The sequence below is a fragment of the Buteo buteo genome, chromosome Z, assembly GCF_964188355.1.
Source record: "Buteo buteo chromosome Z, bButBut1.hap1.1, whole genome shotgun sequence".
In the NCBI taxonomy this organism is placed as follows: domain Eukaryota; kingdom Metazoa; phylum Chordata; class Aves; order Accipitriformes; family Accipitridae; genus Buteo; species Buteo buteo.
In genome coordinates, this window is record NC_134204.1 from 42,581,727 (window position 1) to 42,597,361 (window position 15,635).

The 15,635-nt window shown below is 38.3% G+C and overlaps 1 protein-coding gene across 1 annotated transcript in view; it reads right to left on the reverse strand.

Moving 5' to 3' along the window:
* Positions 1-15,635, reverse strand: part of LOC142026980 (guanine nucleotide-binding protein subunit alpha-14) — a 91,328-nt gene that overhangs the window by 36,896 nt on the left and 38,797 nt on the right. The window contains exon 2 of the mRNA XM_075020514.1: positions 10,598-10,782. Coding sequence (XP_074876615.1) covers positions 10,598-10,782 — 185 coding nt within the window. The remainder of the gene's footprint in view (positions 1-10,597; positions 10,783-15,635) is intronic.

Here is a 15,635-nt window from a genome sequence, read left to right on the forward strand (position 1 = left end):
TTACAGTGTATTCAACTGAACAATCCATACTATTACTTATACTGTCTTTCCAGTTTCCTTGGACACTTACACTTACACTTAGATTTCTGTTTTAATAGAGTACTTGCCAATTCCCAAGAATTTTCACAAGATGTTTCAGCTAACTTTTTCAGAAACTATTGCAAATTACAAAAATCCTTTAAAGTATTAGAAATTTCAGACTTGTCTAGAAAGCTAAGATTAATTTTTGTTAATGACTAAGAGATAAGAGGAAAAAAGAAGAAATACCATCAGCACAAACACAGCAGGGACAAGAAAGAAACATATCAGCCATAAAGCATGCAACAACTATGTTTTTTATTGTACTGCCCACCATGCAGTCTCAGCTTCAAACAGAGACTCCCAGGTAAATTAATACTGACCTCCTTTACAATAGCGTATCTGCCCATTTAGATGATTGTATGGTCTAAGATGGAGAACAAAATCTAGAGGGGGGATTCAGAGGGACAGACCTGTAGATTTAAGAAGCCAATAACCAAGTGGAAAAAAGAACAATTCTAATTCCCAAATAAGAATTAATTTTCTTCAGAATTTCTAGTATAAGACCTTGTTTTACCAAACCTGTTCAAAGGAGTACATTAGAGAAAAGAAAAGAAAAGAAATCTGACCTGAAGTCAGCTCCCTAAAGCCCGTGAATAGTTGCATATGTTATTAGAGCTTTTTACATCCTTATCCTTTTCCTCTTTAATGTGAATTGCCTATAGTCAATTTATTCTGTTGCTGCTTTGAAATTTGTTATACACTGTAGCCTAAAGGCAAACTAGCCAACATTTATTTCACCTCAGTTTTTAAGTAGCAATCTATAAGAACCTCAAAGACATGAGATACACTGTTTAATGTCACACTAATTTAGTTAGTGAGTAAATGTGTGTATAAAATATACTACTTTTTTCTTCTAAGAAATAGGATTTTTCACTGTACAGCAAGAAATAAAAAAAATAATTCCAGATTTCTCCTCTGTATCTTGCATCCAAATCCGATGTATTCTATATGACTGCAGATTTTCAATAAAGGCTGTCAGAATCAAGTGACAGAAAGAAATGCCTTTAGTTTAAAAGGTACAAATGTTTGTTCCAAGCCTTCCTTTCCTGTGACAAGCTGCTGACTGGTGCACCCCCAGCTTTTTTTCCCCACTATTACCACACACACTCCTCTTCTCAGGAAAGCTAAACTCAAATTGCTACCATTGCAATTTGATGAAGCAGAGTGAACAAGGTTTGCACACAAAAATCCATCTGGCCTTAATTTACTGTATTCTTGTTGCTCTATGGATTAGTAAATAAATACTGGTTTAAATGTCAAAGCCATTGAAATCCCTATTTTACATGAGCAAACAGGACCTTTGTAGGCTCTACTTGACAGCTACTGAGCACAACACCTACCCAGAGTTGTCCAGCCCTTGCAAATAAATAAATACCTTCAACCCCACTAGACTAGCAGAGCCTCCTTGCTGCATTGGCAGTGTGGACTCCAGGCAGCAGCAGGCATTTCTCCACGCCTCTAAATTAATCTCCCAAACATGGAGATGAGGAAACGGCTTGCAAGAAAAAACAACTGACAACATGCCAAGAGACATCCAGTAACAGAGCAGCATATTCTGCCCACCAAAATGCTCTGTATCCTTCCAGGAAAGAAGGTCAGATAGATATTCAGGCTTGCTGACCAACATCAATATAATGGTCCTTAGAACCACTTCATACAGTGTAAGAATATATAAGTTAAATTCATTAAAAGAACAATATGCATCACGTTTCAATATGGGTAAGGCAAAAATAAAAAAAATTAAAAAAAAGAGTAAAGAAATGGCATCATGGTGTTTGCTAGGAAATAGACTAACTAAAAACACTTCCTCATTGTGGCAAATTCATTCCAAAGAATAATTTTGTCAGCAGATCATAAATCCACAAAATGTGTCACAGGCTTTAGCACTAAGAAAAGAGCAGGCCTAGAGGAGTTTTCTAGCTGCTTCTCTTTCTGAAGTGGCTTTTTCATTTTTAACATGACAGCAGATGCTGATTTAAGTGATTTTTGGCTGAGTTGCTACTAATTGGTCTTTTCATCTGCCATTTATTTATTTGTCTTCTTGTTCTTTAAGAGATTTAATTGCACCAACATAGAAATTTGCCAATTTTCCTTTAGAAAAATACCCATTAAACCTCCCATTAAAAAAAATCCTCAGATTTTCCATTGCAAGGAGTTAGTCCCACATTACAGTAAATACTTGTATAAAATAGTATGTCTGTCTCCTGAGAATTAGGAGTTTTCAACTGTATGCACTCACTCATTTCTAACTTAATAAAAAGCAAAGTATGCAAAGAAGACCACATAAGAACACTTCATCAACTGGAAAAAGTTGTCAGCAAAACCAGCCACACAGCCTTTCACACAGAGAACATGTCTTTTATACAGCCAGTTGTGTGCAGATATCAAAAGCCTCCAGCTGCGACACACATTTTCAAGTATCTTCCTTGCAGGACTGATTCAACCTCTGGCTCCTCATGCCAAATCTGAAAATGCAGACTTTTGTGTTGTTTTAAACATTATTTTTATAGAGCTGTGGACAAATCAATCATTCAAAAATGACAATTTATTGTTGCTTTCTGATTAAGAGTCATTTTTTCCTCATTCTGTTGACCAAGAGCTCTGACCAGATGAACTCTGGCTAATTTTGTTGTGATAACTACAGATGTGAACTTGCCAGACTGAACTCAGGCAACATAGCCAGAGGCGTATGCTTCCATGCTGATTCTGATGCAGAAGCAGCAAGTTCTGACAGAAGCCGGGTGAGAAAATATATTCAGCCACAGCAGCCTTTGTACAGTGACCTTGTTTCAGCCTCTATAACAAAGTTTTGCCACTTTTTATCTCTCTAACCCACAGTGCAGAGAATAACTGGACTCTGCTCCATCTTCTGCACCATTAGCACGACTTGTTTACCAGACTTCCCTTGGTTTCAGTTGCCAATAAATAATGCTTTTGCAGCCTCAAAGGCAGCAATGAAACTATTCAGTTGTTACAAACAAAGGAGTATGGGGAACAGAAAGGATATCTGGTCTACAGAACATTAATGCCTGCTCTGAAAGGCCAAAAAATCTTAACCACTTGTACATATCTTTCTAGTATTTGCCCTTATATGCAATCCTACACTTCCAAGTACAAAAGTAAGTCTGGAGTCTTCACTCACGAGCTCTACATCATTAATAATTTTTTCTCATCACTTCTGTCCTTCCTTTTCATTATCAGATCACTTCTTATCTATATGTATTATTGATACCTGTAAGATTTATAACACTGTAAAGTAAGAGTAGAACTACGCGCAATGAATTCACTGCTTGCTGAAGGGCTTCAGCCCAATCATTCATGATGCACTAAAATCAAGCCTGGTTACTTACATGCTGTGTGTTTGTGTATTTTTGTGTGTTATGTTAAATGTTTCACAGAAATAGTAACTATAAAGTTAGAACATTTTAGATGAAAGGCCAAGTCAAGAGAAAAAGCCTCAATGAATTCCAGAAGACACAGATATGACATTTTCTGGAAAATGTCTAACAAAGTATCAAGTCTGAGAAGTACCTGATTTTGGTAGATCTACTGGTGTACCTCTGGCCAAACTTTCGTATTTATGAAAATATAAGCGCTACTATTGGTCAGAAAACTTTTAACTTTTCTCACCATGAACCCAGTATCCACCAGTATTTACTTTTCTTAAAAACAACAGAATTTAAAGTACAGGTGCACTTGCTAGTATTTTAAGAAAAGAGATGTTCATTCTAAAGAAGGAATTATGCACCTACCTCAAAGATCAGGAAGAGCTAAGAAATTAAAAATCACCATTATCACAAATGCAACTATTTATAGACTCAAATAAGTCAGTTCAGCCCAAACTTTCTTAAAAATCCAATACATACACCCAGTCTTTCTCCCATCTTTCACTTCTCTGCCAGAAACCTTAAATGTACATGCTTTTTAAGACATACATTTTCTCCTTTCTGCTCTTCTTCTTGTGATACTGCTCCAGTTACAGTTTTTTACTTATTTTTTTTCCTAAAACATCCAAAAGGCTGTTATAATTAGTCGAAAGAATTGGAAAGGTTAGCTTTGTTTCTGGTAAGCTAAACCATCTCCTCTAGTGCCAAAGACCAAAAGGAAAATGAAAAGATATAGAACTTAAACATAGGATTTTACTGACAGAAAAGAAAAAAAAACCAAAGAACCCCCAAATTGGTATGCATTCATGAATAAGTTAGAAGGAAAACTCTGTTAGATTTCTGGTAGCTCTAAGACCTTAGAAGGTAAAGAAGCACCTGAAGATTTCCAAGCAATAGCCATTTATTTTAAAGAACAAATGGATACAGCAATTTCACTGGAAAACAGGGAAGTGGGTACTTAGAGCCTGCATGATAGGAAAAAAAGCAAAAGTGTGTCAACATTGCTTTTGCATCTAGGTCTGTCTAGAAACTATTCAGGAATTAAGTCTGCCAGCAGCCCATGATTCTGAATTTACCAAAGAGGAAGAGGAAGAAACAAAAAACAACTCTAAAGCTAGCCAGTCACATTTATTTAAATTCAATGGAGCAATGCAAACAATGGTGCAAACAACCTCTCCAGTATTGGCAAGTATAGGTAAAAGAAATAGATCCCAGTGTTTACTCTCATCAACAAGATGGCATGGTAGAATAACTCGGAAGTTTTTAAAGTAAAAAGGAAGCCATGGTCCATATGTTTACAGGCCTGTACTGCACTTCCATAGGTCTTTTAACAATAATTAGTAACTAGCATTATTGTTTATAAGAACACGCTTTTACTATGATATACCAGAATAAGAACTCCACCATTCAAGACAGTGGTATTACTGGAAACAATCTCATTAGGGGTCTGGCAATTTTTAGAAATGATAAGGCATTCTGATGAATGTGACCATAAAAACAAACAAACAAACAAAAACAAACAAACAAACAAAAAACCAAAACAAAAGCAACACAAAACAAGCAAACAAAAACTCCCCACACAACCTCAATAAGTCCCACATAGTCTAATGTCAACAAACATGCACACAGTCCCAACCGAGTACATGCACATCTCGTGTGGCAGGGAAGGTTGTCACCTAAGAAGTGGAAAATTTCCTTCCTGACTTCCACGTGGAGAGCACTTAAACCAGTATTAATGTTTTATATTTGCGCATGTAAAGCAGCACACAAATTTAATCCCCCAGAGTGGATACTTAATCTCCTTGCTTTAGAATGAGGCCATGTTCTCACTCAAAAAATAACTTACAAAACACAAAATAACACGAAAAATCTACACCCTTACAGGGAGGAAGCAGAAGGTTTAACGTTTTGTGCCCAAGTGTCTAAGCGTATGATGCTACATGCTCATGCATGGGCAGCTAAATCACATTTTGTGACCGAGTGACCACCAGTCCCTCCCACAGGTACTTGAAAGGAGGCTTTCCTCTGTTGATTCTTTGCTTTTACTTCAGTTGGGTTACTTGGAGAAGCTTTCTCCTTTGTCTGTCTAGCAGCAGTAAACTCTCTGAAGCCAAGAATTTTAGCTCTTTAACTTCAACCTCTCTGTGGAATGCAGCAGAAATCAGACAGGAGGTCCAAAGACAGATAAAATTAATATGGTCACATCAGTCTCATTTCCTTGGAAAATCGAAGTGAAAACTCTGTTTGTGAGTGCCTAGACTCAGTCTTTGTGAATTGGCCCATAATTAAACATATTTGTTATGAAGAGGGAAGCAATATGTTTTGGAATGTTTTGAATCAGTGTATCTATAAAATAAACTGCTAAAAATACACCTAGACTGTCTATAAATTCTAGCCCTTTATCACCTGCATTAATGTTAGCACAATGTAAATCAGTTACCAAAGTACTGCATCTTTAAAGTTGTCGTGGTTTAACCCCAGCCAGCAACTAAGCACCACGCAGCCTCTCACTCACTCCCCCCCCCACCCAGTGGGATGGGGGAAAAAATCAGGAAAAGAAGTAAAACTCCTGGGTTGAGATAAGAACGGTTTAATAGAACAGAAAAGAAGAAACTAATAATGATAATGATAACACTAATAAAATGACAGCAGTAGTAATAAAAGGATTGAAATGTACAAATGATGCGCAGGGCAATTGCTCACCACCCGCCGACCAACACCCAGCCAGTCCCCGAGCGGCCAAATCCCTGCCTCCCCCCTTCCCAGTTCCTATACTGGATGTGACGTCCCATGGTATGGAATACACCATTGACCAGTTTGGGTCAGGTGCCCTGGCTGGGCATGAGAAGCTGAAAAATCCTTGACTATAGTCTAAACACTACTGAGCAACAACTGAAAACATCAGTGTTATCAGCATTCTTCACATACTGAACTCAAAACATAGCACTGTACCAGCTACTAGGAAGACAGTTAATTCTATCCCAGCTGAAACCAGGACAAAAGTTAATTTTGATTGTCATAAAAAAGCACTTTTAAAAGCATAAGGTAACGTTAATACCACCAGATTACTTTTAAAATAAATCACCTGCTATAAGCAATGGTTTCTCTGCTAAGGTTTAAAAAATTAAAAGAAGAAAGAATTGTGTTACACCATTTTGCACATCTTCAAATGCAAACATGCAATGAAAGCAACCAATAATTACTCTTCACTATGTTTTCCATTTTTCCCAGCTACATAGCTTCCTTCAGTAATTCCCAAATCTCATCTTACTGTACTTGTCTTTTTGCATTCCCCTTTTCTGACATAAGTTAATTACCTGTCCTGTAAAATTCATTTGGCATTGTATTACTTCTTTTGTTCAGAAAAATGTTAGTTTTGCTGACACACGTTCATGCTGGGGCAACTTGGTAAGACAGGACACTAGATTACTACTTACTAAAAGCAAGAAATGTTTTGAAGATGCAACGTGATGGCCTCTTTCTGAAATGCATTTTTTACACACTATTCTGTTTTTCTCCTTACGAAGAAAGTAATTGTTCATACTGCTACAAAGATCTGTTAATTGCAAACATATGCAATGTCATCTTACCAGGGTATTTTAAAAAACAAACCAACCCACAACAACAGGACTGAAATCCTATTCTATGATCCTCATCCTGAACAGCTATATAAAAAGGTCTTCGCAGTGGGCTAAGTGCATAATTTTTTTTTAAAATGCAAATAAATTTAAATTTCTAATGTTGCCTTCAGTGGAGAAGGAAAAGAGTGATCCTCCTGTGATATAGGATATATCCTAGTTTGGAAGATCAGGGAAAAGTTCCAGTGAACTAATATTTTAAAATCTCTGTTGCATCTCCAGTTCTAATAGGCTTAAACAACTTGTTTCTTCTGCATATTTGTAATACAGCAAAAAATAACATAATCCAGCAAGATGTGACTCCCCAGCACAGTCAAGCAACCAAGAAATATTTTTAAATCTGCCTTTTAGGTTTGATGTATACTTACAAATGGAATGCTTATTTTCCCTTCGTCCAATATCACCTGATCTTTTCCTCTTCCTGTTTGAAGTTTTCTTTTCCTACACTTTGATTTTAAGTTGATTAAAAAAACTCCAGACAGTGAAAAAGTGCTTTCACTACTTCCCAGCTATCAGCTGATTTTTTATTTCTCTATGCCTCATATATACATTCCTTCTTTCATTCACTTATCTTAATATTCACATTAACTCCATCACAATATCTCAGAGAAGCCAAGAGACAGGCTGCCATTAACTTTCAGCTTGCTTTTTGGCAGTCTCTATTATCACATGGAAAGACAAAGTGTTTGTAGAAGTAGTTGATTCAAGCCCTCACACAAAAAGACTATCCTCAGAGACTGTAAATCATGTTGTACTGTAACTGGCTACTTAACCAACACTCAATTTACCAATTTCCACTCTATGACATTGATAAAAGTGACATATAGATAATAAATATTACTTCCTCCACCTCACACCCCAAGTAGTTCACCCCTAGCCCCATATTTTATAGAGTGGTTACAACAGGAAAAAAGAAGGAAAAAATCAAACAATCCATTCCAAAACCATGGGGTTTAGATAGTACTATAATAATTCCTTGAATTCCTTGAAAACTCTGCAGGATTTATGTTTAAAATATACCCAAAACATGCTATGATACCTTCCAACTTCAACTGGATGAGACAAACTATCCCAAAGAACACACTACCTGAAATTAGGATAAAAATTGCCTGCTGAGTTAAAGTTAAAGGTCAAGCATGACTATGCAAGTACTTCATCCAAGCAACTTCAAACCCATCAAAAACAAAAAACCCTCCGCATCTCAATGCAGCATCTATACAAAGTCAGACCATTTACTTAAATACTTGCAGTTGACAACAGCAATAAGAAACCTCTTTAAACACCATCTATAAAACTTGCTTTTATTTGCAAACATTAAGAGGATTGAGAGGCCTTTTGGGACATTCTGTCCATATATGAGTTACAAATTTTCACAGGTCACACTTACAGGGAGGAGACACTCGGTGCAGAACAATCTGTTCTTCACTACAGAAACATTAAATGAAGTTATGCAGCAGCCAGAGAATTCCAGGGCCCATAGAGGAGAAAACCTGACCTGGTCAAAGCAAACTGGATACAGGAAAAACAAACAAACAAACTAACAAAAACTAATATATGGGCCAGAGGGAAACAAATTTTTCAGTGAAAATAAGGCATGCCATGGGGAAGATGGACATACTGAAATGTGAAGAAGCACACTGAACAATTTCTGTACAGTCACTGGACACACATTTGCAATACAATTATGACAGCAGAATCACAACTCCTCTGTTTATCACTGTTGTTGTCAACTGTTTTTCATTACAGGCTTAAGACCTTTAATGAAAGGCAGTTACAAGATTTAGAGTACTTTGCATTATATTCATCACCTAAATGAAAGATTAAAATGCAGTTGTCTCCTGCAAAGTGACTGGAGCGACTCATGGTTATTTTCATGTTGTCTCTCAAGAGTTTCTCCGTGTAAGCAAAAATGACTTTGCTTTCTAAATGCCACTGAAGCTGAGCTTGCCGAACTGTGCTGTTACCGCTTAGTGCTTTGTCACCTTTAATAAAGAAACAAAAGACCAAATTCTGCCTCTCTCCAACAACTGTAAAATAGCATTATAATCTTCTGAATCTGAAGACACTGGCAGCACAGCTATCATCAAGAACACAATTTAGCCAGAATAGTGTGTTATGGGAATGTATCCAGCTCAGCTCTCAGAGCCCAGAATGAGAAAAACTTTGCTGTTTATTTAGGCTTTGTATTTTGTTCTTAATGGGAAGAAAAGAAAAAAAAAAAACCACCACCCTAACTCAGTAAGAGGCAGTGCAAATGTATTTCTTCAAATAGATTCTGATTATCATAATTTTTCATCAAAATATACACATCTGAAGTAGGATGAAGTATATTCACAATCACATTTGCTGTTTCTTTAATGGCTGCCTTCTTAGCGATCTAAAGGTGTTTTACAAACAACAATTTACTAAACCTCAGAATATTTTTTTAGGTAGGAGTTACCCCGATACCGCAGCTCTCTGATAGCCAAAATTTGTTTTTGCTGACACCATCTGTTCTTTTGTGATAAAAAATAAAAGGATTTTAATTTCCCAGTCCTTTATTTTAAACAACATTTTCTATCCCTCTTCTCTATAACCCTAAGAAGAATAAATAACACAAACCAACTTAAATATTAAAAAATCTGATCATAATTTTGGGGTTTGTATTGTTCATATGCAATTGTGGTTTTTGGATGAAAAGTAGTCTATCAACTGTATTTTCTTCATATAGTACTTCAGTTAATAAATACATAAATTCTAGAAATTAATACTGCTTTATTACTTCCTACACAGTCTTCCTTATCTTAATGGTAAAATTTAGCCAACTGGAAACCCTCTTAATTTAAACAAATAGCAACCAATAATTTGCTTACATATTCTTCATGATACTTGAACTACTGATACAACAGATGGATGCAAAGGATGCAACTGATTTAACTGAAGCAGATTTTTTTCTTTATAGTTCTATAATCATAAGCGCTGAAACCAAAAATGTAATTGTATAACATACATTGAAACTAAAGAATGGTTGGAGAAGACATTCTACATTTTCAAGTCATTTAAACAAGGTTGCTACCAAATCTGTAAAAGGGCTCTAGGTGGTATGTTTCAAAGCACACCAGCATCAAGTAGATCTGATGTTTTCCTGCAACAGACCCAAAATTCCTCGTTCTGGAGCTCTATTGACAAACTAGACTCTGTCTGAATATTCCTGTTGTGCACAGTCTAACTCTACAGCTTAGATTCCAAAAAACAAACTTTTTTTTTTTTTTTTTTTATAATTATTACCAGCTTGAAACTTTGAAAATTCACCCTTCCTAACCAGCTCCATCCTGCCCCTTTTTCCACTAGGAACTCCACATTGTTCTGTAGAATCAGACGGTGGGGCACCAAACTCCCCACGAGACATCTGGATTTTTAAGGTTCTGCCTGTAGAAGGTTATGACTCAGATAATTTGTGTAAAAACTGAAATTTCATGGCCTGCAACTAGTATTTTCTTTGTACTGGCCTACCTCATTCTCTTTGGATGTGTACTGTATCCTGAGAGTATCCATGGCTCCGATCATCACTTGCATGGCAGTAAATACATTTTGGTAAACCAGTTTTGTGAAGCCTTTTCTGTCTTCTTCTGTGTAACCTGATCCATGGATAATCCTCATTTGTTTAATGAACGTACTCTTGCCACTTTCTCCTGTGCCTGGGAGAGGGGGGAAGAGGAGAGAGACAAAAAGATTTGTATTTGCAAATCCTGGCAGTTGAAAATATTTGTAAATATGCATACAAGGATGTGCACCTTATCTGAGCATCATAAGGGTCACCATTAACTGTAGTATCATTTCTGAATTTTCCATTCTCCATAATCTATATTGTTTTACTCAAAATATTTGCATTGCTGGGCTTGGGAGGGATTTTGGTAAAATATATATATATCTTACCATAATATATCCTACAATGTTTAATCTAAGAATCCTGTAGGTAGAAGTCAGACTAGAAAACAAGTAAGGTATGTGAGTACAAAAGAAAGAAATTTTGTTTGTGCAAGGGTCAAATTCTTCAACATTGGGAACTTTGTACAGGGTTTATGTACCATTTACACCTTAACAATAGAGCCTGCACTAATCCTGAACTTGGGGAAGAATTTTATCATTAGGCCACATTACTAAGTTTCACATTTCTACTGATTCTTATATAAATACTGATTGAAAACATGTTAACTGAAATTATGAAAAATGCATTCATTACTGTCAGCTACTCTGGGGATCATTGATTCTATTTTAAAAAACCCCAACAAACAGATATTATAAAGTCATATACGAACTTACATCATTCATATAATATTTTGCATGTACATATTGCTTTAAGCCCACTTACAGGACATAACAATGTATTTCCTAACATTTTTCAGGACATAAGCCTTGTTCCTTTGTTCTTTCCTATTAGCCTGACAACCGAAAAATGTCTGCTCTGACTCATTTCAAGGGTCCATTCAGGCAGTGTCCCCTCTCCAGCCAAGCTGGTAAGTGGTGGTCAAGAGAAGAGTAAAAAGAGGGGCCAGAATATATGACAATTCCTCCACAAACCCCTCCCTGCATCTTAAAAGTTAGGACTTAGCTTAGAAGTTCATTAGCTAAATCCTACCTATGTGGTAGCCCTACTGTATCTCTGAAGTACTTGGGCATGTATCTCCTTAAAGCCACGGAAACTTTTTGCATCCTCAACACATTTTAGTAAGGAGTTTCAGAGCTCTATCACCCATGATACATTATTTGTCCAGAGCTTGGATCCACCAGCTTCATTTCCATTTCTTGCATTCAATAAATCTAGCCCCCTCCCCTAGCCCTCGCCTTCTCCACACAGTCTTGATTTTATACATCTCTATCATATTGTATTGGGTTTACATGGCAAGGTTTTGGTAAGCAAGGGGGCTGCAGGTGTGGCTTCTGTGAGAAGATGCCAGAAGCTTCCCCCATGTCAGACAGAGCCAGTTGCACCAGCTCCAAGGGGACCCCACCGCTGGCCAAAGCTGAGCTCATCAGCAATGTTGGTAGCACCTCTGTTGTAACATGTTTAAGAAAGGGTAAGAAAAGCTGTGCAAGAGCTGTGTGCGAGAGGAGTGAGGAAATGGGAGGGAAACAGACCTGCAGACACCAAGGTCAGTGCAGAAGGAGGGGAGGAGGTGGAGGAGGTGCTCCAGGCACCTCTGCTTTCTACATTGGAGCAGAGATTCCCCTGCAGCCCATGGAGAAGACAGTGGTGGAGCAGGTCGTCCCCCTGCAGTCCATGGGTGACCATACTGAAGCAGATATCCACACTGCCCGTGGAGGACCCCAGGCCAGAGCAGGTGGACATGCCCTGAGGGAAGCTTCAGCCCATGGAGAGCCCATGCAGGAGCAGGCTCCTGGCAGGACCTGTGGCCTGCGGGGGACCCATGCTGGAACAGTCTGTTCCTGAAGGACTGCACACCATGGAAGGGAGCCACACTGGTGCAGCTTTTGAAAAACTGAGGCCTGTGGAAAGGACTGATATTGGAGAAGTTTGTGAAGGACTAGTCTGTGAGAGGGACTCCAGGCTGGAACAGGGGAAGAGCACAAGGAGGGAGGAGCAGCAGAGATGAAGTGTTATGATCTGACCACAATCCCTGTTCCCCACACCTCTGTACTGCTCAGGGGGAGGAAGTAGAGAATTTGGGAGTGAAGTTAAGCCCAGGAAGAAGGGAGGCATGGGGGGAAGGTGTTTAAAGATTTGTTCTGATTTCTCACTGTCCTTCTGTTATTAATTGGCAATAAATTAGATTAATTTCCCTAAGCCAAGTCCATTTTGCCTGTGATGGTAATGGGTAAGTGATCTCCCTGTCCTTATCTTCACCTATGAATTTTTTCATCATATTTTCTCCTCTGTCCTGTTGAGAAGGGGGAGTGATAAAGCACCTTGGTGGGCACCTGGAGGTCAGTCAATGTCAACCCACCACACATATTCACCTTCAGCTGTACTTTTTCTAGGTTGGAGAGACCTAACCAGGTCAATTCGGTTTTCAGGTGAGTGATACTCCATAGCTTGATCATCCCTTTGACCCTGTTGAAGCTTTCTCCATTCTGTTTACCTCTGAGATATACCTAGAGTACTAACATTTCAAATACTAAGGTGCTGCCAAAACTTAGATTTATGAATGTGAGAGACTGGACCGAGTCAATGCCTCAAACACCCGTCGTAATGGACAGAGACTGGGGCCTGCAGAAACCGGGACCTGGCTTTTGCGGTTGAGGGAAGGAATGGAACTTGCTTGCAAGGCTGCATAGCAACATCACATGTAAGGGACTGAAAGGGTTAATGTCTCAAACACTGTGGTGGGGCAAGTCCTGCATAACAAGGAACCTGCATAAAACCAAAGGAAGCAGGTGAGAAGTGGAGGTGCTCCATGAAGGAGGGGCGAGGAGATTATAAAAGGACAGGAATTGACTAATTGACACATGCCCTCTGGAAGTGGGCCTCTAGGCTGGTGGGACCAATGCTGGACCCAGGGCTGGTGAACCTTTCTCTTTTCTCTCTCTCTCTCTCTTTTTCCATAACCTCCACACCTCATCCCTTTAGACATAAAACCACTGACCAAGTCTGGGTGTAGGAGTGGATCCAGCTGCCCCTGGGCTCCTCTCTGAGAACGAGTCCAGAAAGCAAGGGGGTCTGCTCTGAACCTCGTGACTCAACAGGAGGGATCTCCTTATTGTCTTCCCTGAATCGATATATACGTGGTTACCACTTGTTACACAGTTTACTGATGTAGTTTCATGGCAATTCCTGTTGTGAGAAACCCCACCACCTGCTGTTATGTCTTCCAAGTTCAGGTTGCTTCTGCCATAAATAAAACGTTTAACTGACTGGTTGGTGTTGTTTTACCTTAATTTAGCCCAAGGGAATTCTGAACTCACCATGACCCCTCCCTGGTCTGTCCAGCACAGGTTGTGACAATGAAGAGGCATCATTGTGTTATCTGTACTGTAAGTAATTAAAAGGGAGAGAGACTGCATGTGCTATATAGTTGTTCTCCACCTCCATTACTTTCTAGTGATCTACAATTAACTTTACCTGCCATTTCATTGCCTACTCTTGTGACACCCTTCTGCAACTTTCAGTCATCCTTACAAACTTGACTAACACTGAGCAGAAAAATTTCTCTTGTAATTGCTCAACTGCTTTCCCACCAGACCTTTCATTTTCTCTATATTTTCTGTTATTCAGCATCAGTGTGATGTGACTGAACAAATCCATTCCTATCCCACAGAGCTTTTGTATGAGAGGGTCACGGACAGCTTTTTCTTGTTCTTCCCTAACTGAAAGGACAGTACAGGAGCAAAAAATACCTGTTATACTTTCTTCTTAAAATCTTCACTGTATTTTTTCATTAGTTTAACAATTAACTCCATTCTGGCTGAGCTACAGGATTTGCTTCACTCCTCTGCTAAGAATTTACTGCTGGTAAAATAGTATTCCCATTAACAAACTTTCAGTAATTTGCACTTAGTACCACTAGGTGTCGAAATTATATCAGCACAAAGAGGAAAGAGTTGCTCTGAACATTACTTCTTCAGATATAACAAAGTAGGAATATACTGCAAGTGCCCACCACATCATACTGTATCTCAGTACCATAGCAGACCATAGTATCATTGTAATGAAAGATCATGCAACTGCAGGGCTCCAACCACTAACAGTAATAGCAAGCAAAACCCAGGTAACCTAGGAAAGTGCAACATGTTATGTATTACTTGTATATCATAGCCATTTTTCTGAAATATTTATCACTGTCATCAGTTCTTACTCTATGCCTTTCTTCCGTATTTTGCATCACCCACTGTGGACTTCCTTTCAAAGCTGTAGCTGTCCCTTATTCAAGCCCATGTTGTTCAACACTCCTTCTCTAGGACATTGCTAGCATAGCTCTGCTCTGCAGGTATCAGGACCTATAGCACTCATCAGAAGAAAAGTGAAGCAACTTTTTAATCAAGCAATAAGAAATACTTAATATTTTTGTCTGTAAAAGGAAGATTAATACAGCTGTTCTTTCAAGAAATGTTCAGAATTTCTTTAATTTTGGTGTTGTATTGTTTTTTGGGGGAGAGATGGAACATAGAGATATGCTGGAATACATGTGAAACAAATTCCTGGAGGAATTTGTTTCAGTAAAATGCTGATGTTACGTTATATATCACAGCCCTCAGAAAGGCAGTCCTGGCATGTCAGCTTTAAGAAGTCAACATAAATACAATTCAAGTACAATTCAGTTTAAAAACAAAACCTCACCACCAACTTTTTTAGCTGTCAGTGAAACCCTTATATTTGAGAGGAAAACACTGATTAATCCAGGTTGAATTGCTGGCCTAAGTTTTTATATAACTCAGAATAAACAGTCCTATCACATTGCAGTGGTGCCCTCTACTAGTGTTTGAGTAAAGAAAAACCATCGTGCAACCATTAACTTCACCGTCAGGGATATGTAGCAATTAAGTTTGTGAAATCAAGTTTAAAAAAAAAAAAAAAAATCTAATTTCTGAGATT